The following is a 6,486-nucleotide window of genomic DNA, read 5'->3' as shown; positions in this document are numbered from 1 at the left end:
AAACCATATTTTAGGAATGGCCAGGGGCTACATTGAGGGTCTAATTTTTTATTTCGCACAGGGACTCCGTTTTCTCATGTATGGCTGTGTCTAGCTCTATCAATGCCCCTGCATTGTTGTACAATTCATAGAAGAAGGAGAAGATGAGGCTCTAGGACAATGATAGTAGGCGGAAGTGAACACTTGAGATCAATATAAGCATATCATAGTAAAATAGGTGAAGTAGACCTAATAATTAGGAATGATAATAACAATTTTATAGAATGTATAGCAATGTGAAGTGGCAAACCAGTTCATTCGCCTTCCTCTATACAATGTTCTGGCCATTTTTTCTTGATAGCGCATTCCAAATATTGAAAAATGCATTTTTAGGTTCTCGCGGCCGTGATTCTTATAACGCTTGAGCTATGGATTCTCAATTACACTAGGCCAAATTTGTCATAAATGGATTGTGCGCAACTTTGAAAGCATTTCTAGCATCATGTCAAGTAATTCTTTTGGACATGATAGGTCAATCCCATGATTTGAAGGTTCGTGCTATATTTAATGTTCTTACTACTAACTCTTTTATTAGGAGTTCATTTGGACGGTGAGTACCTCCTGTTGAGTTCATCTAATCTACCCCACTAATTTTGTTCTCTATATTTGTTCAAGCTTTCATGAGGAAAGGAAATAAGTTTCCACCGGTCAAACATTATGATGAAGACTCTACAACTCAAATGTCAAAACTGCCAATATAGGCGGGTGCATAGTAAAATAGTTTGGCATATACAAGTACTCATAAGCAATAGTAGTCATTTTGATTTCTAGACAGCCAACAAGCTTACTCATTAGGTCACTCGTGACATTAATTATGGTAAAATACAAGATATCATCCTCTCGAGTTTCATGCTCTTTTTTTGCTGTGAAAAAATATGTCTCCTTTCGATGTTCACGTTCCACGGTCCAGTCCTGACTAGTAGTAGCCACAGGAGTTTCTATTAGAAAATATATTTTGTAATCCATCAATATCCTTGCGTCTTGCCGTGACACAACGAAAACATGACCAGCCGTGGAGCATGGACGATCGAAATGCAAGGCAAAGGTTGGCATTCGGCACGACGAGACGAAACCTAGGCAAATCGTAGGACATCAAAACTACATGTTATTCCCTCGATGCAACTATCACGCCTCTGACTCCACCACCACCACCAGTGACACGGCCATCCCATCAGTTATCCTTTGCACCCGTGCACTCCTCACGAACGTCGAAGATACACCGTGGAGGTTTAGATGCAAGTAGTCACTGTGACCGTTGTACATAAAAGTTGTTTGAAAATGTATAAATCCTGATGAGCCCATGATGCCTCGGAGGCTTCGTTGTAAATTAGATAGGGCTTTCAACCAAGTAACGACGCCATGGTGCCGCCACATGGTCCGACAAGCCGGACATAGGGTTTTCCATGATGCTTGAGGAAGGGTGGAGGCCATAACGACGCTTTCAATAATACTGGTTCTTCGCAACCGTGTAGAGGGCTTTGAACTCCCCACGAACGTCGAAGATACACATACTGTGTGGTTTTATATGCATGCAGTGGCCGTCGCTCCTGCACGAAAAAGCTGTTAGAAAATATGAAATCCTTGCGTGCCGTTGTGTTTTGTGGTGATAAGGACAGTGCAAGTGTGGAAGAGGAAGGTGCAAAGGGAAGGCAAAGGTTGGCATTCGGCGAGACGGGGCTGAACCTGGGCCGCACCCCCATTTTTCTGGCCCAAACGCAGCACCTGATTTCATTTCAGCAGCTTCCCCTTCCGAGTTCCCCATGGGTGCGAGCCACACGATTCGGGCCTGGCGTTGCTCCTAATCCGTGGCCCTCCCCTTATCCCCCAAATCTAATCCTCACCCTTCTTCTCTAGATAAGCGAACCCTTCTTCCCACTCTCGCATCCTCTTCCCCGACCCCTATCCATCCCCAATCCCCTCGCGCACCAGCGGCAGCGGCACCACCTAGCTCGCCCCCGCCCCCGTCCCTCCAGATGGCCTCCCTCGCCGCCGCCTCCGCCTCCACGGCGCTCCTCTTCCCGCCCTCCACCTCCTCCTCCAAGCCGCGCCTCCCGCTCTCCGCCTCCCTCGGCTTCTCCACGCCCGCGCGCTTCCGCCGCGCCGCCTCCTCCTCCTCCTCCCGGCGCCCGGGCCTCCTCGTCGTGCGCGCCGCCAGGGGCAAGTTCGAGCGCACCAAGCCGCACGTCAACATCGGCACCATCGGCCACGTCGACCACGGCAAGACCACCCTCACCGCGGCCCTCACCATGGTGCTCGCCTCCGTCGGCGGCAGCGCGCCCAAGAAGTACGACGAGATCGACGCCGCCCCCGAGGAGCGCGCGCGCGGCATCACCATCAACACCGCCACCGTCGAGTACGAGACGGAGACGCGCCACTACGCGCACGTCGACTGCCCCGGCCACGCCGACTACGTCAAGAACATGATCACCGGCGCCGCGCAGATGGACGGCGCCATCCTCGTCTGCTCCGGCGCCGACGGGCCCATGCCGCAGACCAAGGAGCACATCCTGCTCGCCAAGCAGGTCGGCGTCCCCAGCATTGTCGTCTTCCTCAACAAGAAGGACCAGGTCGACGACGAGGAGCTGCTCGAGCTCGTCGACCTCGAGATCCGGGAGCTGCTCACCGCCTACGAGTACGACGGCGACAACGTGCCCATCGTCTCCGGGTCCGCGCTCAAGGCGCTCGAGGCGCTCATGGCCACGCCGGGCCTCAAGCGCGGCGAGAACGAGTGGGTCGACGGCATCTTCTCGCTCATCGACTCCGTCGACGCCCACATCCCCGTCCCGCAGCGCCAGACCGACCTCCCCTTCCTGCTCGCCGTCGAGGACGTCTTCTCCATCACCGGCCGCGGCACCGTCGCCACCGGCCGCATCGAGCGCGGCACCGTCAAGGTCGGCGACCCCGTCGACCTCGTCGGCATCAGGGAGACACGCAACGCCACCGTCACCGGCGTCGAGATGTTCCAGAAGACCATGGACGACGCCATCGCAGGCGACAATGTCGGCCTGCTGCTCCGTGGGATGACCAAGGAGGACATCGAGAGAGGCATGGTGCTCGCCAAGCCCGGATCCATCACGCCGCACACCAAGTTCGAGGCCGTCGTCTACGTGCTCAAGAAGGAGGAGGGTGGCCGGCACTCACCATTCTTCCCCGGCTACCGCCCGCAGTTCTACATGAGGACCACCGACGTCACGGGAAACGTCACTAACATCATGAACGACAAGGACGAGGAGGCCAAGATGTGCATGCCCGGCGACCGCATCAAGATGGTCGTCGAGCTCATCCAGCCCGTCGCCTGTGAGCAGGGTATGAGGTTTGCCATCCGTGAAGGTGGAAAGACCGTCGGCGCCGGTGTCATCAATAACATCATTCAGTAAACTGAATGCCCACCATGAGACTTTTCCGCATTTATTACTCTTTTGCGATATGCTATGATGTAGTTGTTATTACGCATTTAGGGGTCACTCATGTGAAATTGTAGTATGGCACTTTTTTTCTTCAAGTGGTTTTGCATACTTTGTGATGATATTCACGGCAAAGATACATCTTGATGTGCCATTTCTTGTTATTACTACTATGTGCTCATCATCTGTTGGCTACTTCATTTTTTCTCTACTGTTGTCGATATGCTTGAAGATGAATATTCTTGTGAGCCTGATGCTTCAGGGGCTTGTTCAGTTGAAGGTTATAGTTTATTTGCTGCTTCAACTATATATATGCTTGCTTGACAGACATATCTTAACACTTCTTTCTTTTTGAGGGGCAGACATATCTTATGACTTGAAGCATCCATGTTTCTGCTCATCTGTTTCAATGCAATTTTCTGCTTGTTAGCAATAACCTGCAACATCCATGGGTCTGCTCATCTGTTTCAATGCAAAAAGAAAAAGGTTTAATGTAAGGTTTTGTTACAAGGCTTGCTTAATAGTCAAGTCAGTTTGTTTCATCAAATATTTTTGTTCAAGGAGTGTCATCTGAACCTATGCATTTCAAGCCATAATAATAAGCTGCGTGGATGTTTCCCAACAGATGTGCTGCTTTTGGTTGTTGTTTCATTGCGTGTTTCAGTTCTTGATGCAACCTCAGTCTTCTCATTTTGCTCCCTTCTATTCTGTTCTAATGGCTCCATCTCCAGTGTTTATAACATGGTGTGTAGCTCTAACTGAGGCTGGTAGAGGATCACAGTCACAGGTTCAGGGAGTAGCAGCTGGGACATTCAGACACTTCCAACAACGGGGAGATCCTCACATCTCTTTTCCGCTCATCTTTTTCAATGCAAAGAAAGAGGTTTCAGGTAAGGTTTTGCGACAAGGCTTGCTTAATTGCTGGTCAGTGTGTTTTGTCAAACCTTTTCTTGTTCAACTAGTGTCATCTCAATCTATGCATTTCCAACCATATTAATATGCTGATTTCGGTTGTTGTTGTTGTTTGATTTTGTTCTCGTGTGTGTTCCAATTCTTGATGCAGCCTTGATCTTCTTACCTGTCTTGGGGCGTAGTTGCTCATTTTGCTCCCCTGTGTTCTGTTCTATACTTGTAGCATGCGCATCATTGACTATTTGACTTGAACTCTGTTAGCCTCACCCAGTGTTTAACTGAAGCTGGTCTAGAGAAGATGGCAGTCACGTGTTCAGGAAGTAGCAGCTGCGGCCTTGTTTCAGAAACGCTTAACAGTGGGGAGTCGCTCACATCTCTTTTCAAGGCTTGCAGTACGAGTGTGGTTTGAAATTCACATTCTTGCGTAACCGGGAGATGCCCATGGAGTCGCTTCTCGTCTGTGCTGTTTTTATGGAAAAGTTTGCTCAGGAAGCTAAAAAGGATTTTAGTTTGCATAAAATCATTTTGATGTGCATAAAATTGAATTGTTTTTTTAGATGAAGAATGTAGTGTTTTCATGTAAACATGTGAAATTCAGTACTCTTCTTCACTCTGCTGCTCAGCAGATCGTCATCGCTGAGCTCTGCTGCTTGGCACACGATCTTTCCTTATTGTGCTGACGTTGTGCCTGATAGTTACCCGTTCACACACTGAAAGAAAGGACCCGACTTTGGAGATTCACCAAAGAATATCCCGGTTTGATGTTCACATAAACTACTCCGTATTAAATAAAGGCCATCTCGCCACGATGAGAAGTTCAGTCAAGCGACTGCAACCAGTGCTGTGTCGTTTTCAGTTGCTGGAAGCAGCTGAAGTTTCTCTGGAGTACTGTAATCTACTCGTACTGATTTAACGATCAATGAAGAATATTTCTTCTGATTGTGCTTTAGCGAATCACCATTATCCGGACGGTCCCTGAGCACTTTGCGGACCTCAAGCGGGTCCTTGATGACTTCACTTTCATCCCCATTAAGACTGACCAGGAGGCTGCCCTCTGCCTCTCTCTCCATGGCCAACGCTTTCGGCTGCATCATCTCCTCCTTCCCCCAAACCTAATTAGGTCCCCCCTCTCTACCTACAAACTCCGGTTCACCGACTTCGTCTCGATCATTAACAAAAGTGGCATGCGCCTTTCTGAGTGGTGTGGTCGGTGCCTCCCTATTGGGGGACGCTTGATCCTTATAAACTCCGTCCTCACAGCGATGCTTTCCCACGACATGGGGGCTAGCATGCTCCCGTCCGACGTCATTGAGGCCATTGACAAAAGACGTCGGGCCTTCCTCTTGGACCGGGGAGGAAACTTGCAATGGCAGCAATTGCAAAGTTGCCTGGGAAGACGTCCGCGTCCTGAAAGATTTGGGCGGGCTTGGCGTCCTCTCCATCCGGTCCCAAAACTTGGCTCTTCTAACAAAATTCCTCACCAAACTTTACTCTGACACTTCCGACCCCCTAGGCTTGCTGGTTTCGCCGTAGGTATGGCTGGCATAATGCTAGAGACCTAGGGGACCCCCACCACCTCGACATTCCTGTCTAAATATATCGTTGCTGTCCTTGATGCCTTCCGCTCTGTTTCCAAAGTCACCATCGGTGACGGGAGCTCCACGGCTTTCTGGTTCGATCTTTGGGTTGGGGACTCCCCCTTTGAGATCGCTTTCCCAGCCTTTTCTCTCATTCCACCCGGCTCAATGTGAATGTTGCCACAGCTATGACTTCCGATTTCCGCAGCACCCTCAGACCGCACCTTTCACAGGCCGCTAAGGCCGACCTCCGTGACCTTGCTAACGAGCTTAGCTCGGTGGCCTTGATCCATGATACCCCGAATAATCGTACCGGCCACCTCACTAACAAAAAGCTCTCAAACAAAAGTTTCTACTCCAACTTTTTCAGGCATCTGTAGATCGGTGAGGTGGCTTGCAAGGTTAGGAAGAGCGCCGTCCCTCTCAAGTGCAAGATTTTCAGCTGGCTCGTCAGGAAGAAGCACTTCCCCACCAAGGAGCGGCGGTTCAGACACCACCTCAGCTCCACCGATGCCTATCCCTCCTGCTCTCAAGATGAATATACGGATCACCTC

The 6,486-nt window shown here is 50.1% G+C and overlaps 1 protein-coding gene across 1 annotated transcript; it reads left to right on the top strand.

The window, feature by feature from the left end:
• The first annotated feature begins 1,997 nt into the window (after window positions 1-1,997).
• LOC124692717 (elongation factor Tu, chloroplastic-like) lies at window positions 1,998-3,610 on the top strand. Its single transcript, XM_047226146.1, has one exon. The coding sequence runs from the start codon at window positions 2,013-2,015 to the stop codon at window positions 3,414-3,416; it is 1,404 nt and encodes a 467-aa protein (XP_047082102.1). The 5' UTR covers window positions 1,998-2,012; the 3' UTR covers window positions 3,417-3,610.
• Window positions 3,611-6,486: the final 2,876 nt, after the last annotated feature.

The sequence above is a fragment of the Lolium rigidum genome, chromosome 2 (genome assembly GCF_022539505.1).
Source record: "Lolium rigidum isolate FL_2022 chromosome 2, APGP_CSIRO_Lrig_0.1, whole genome shotgun sequence".
NCBI lineage: Eukaryota > Viridiplantae > Streptophyta > Magnoliopsida > Poales > Poaceae > Lolium > Lolium rigidum.
This window is presented reverse-complemented; position numbering and strand designations above follow the sequence as displayed.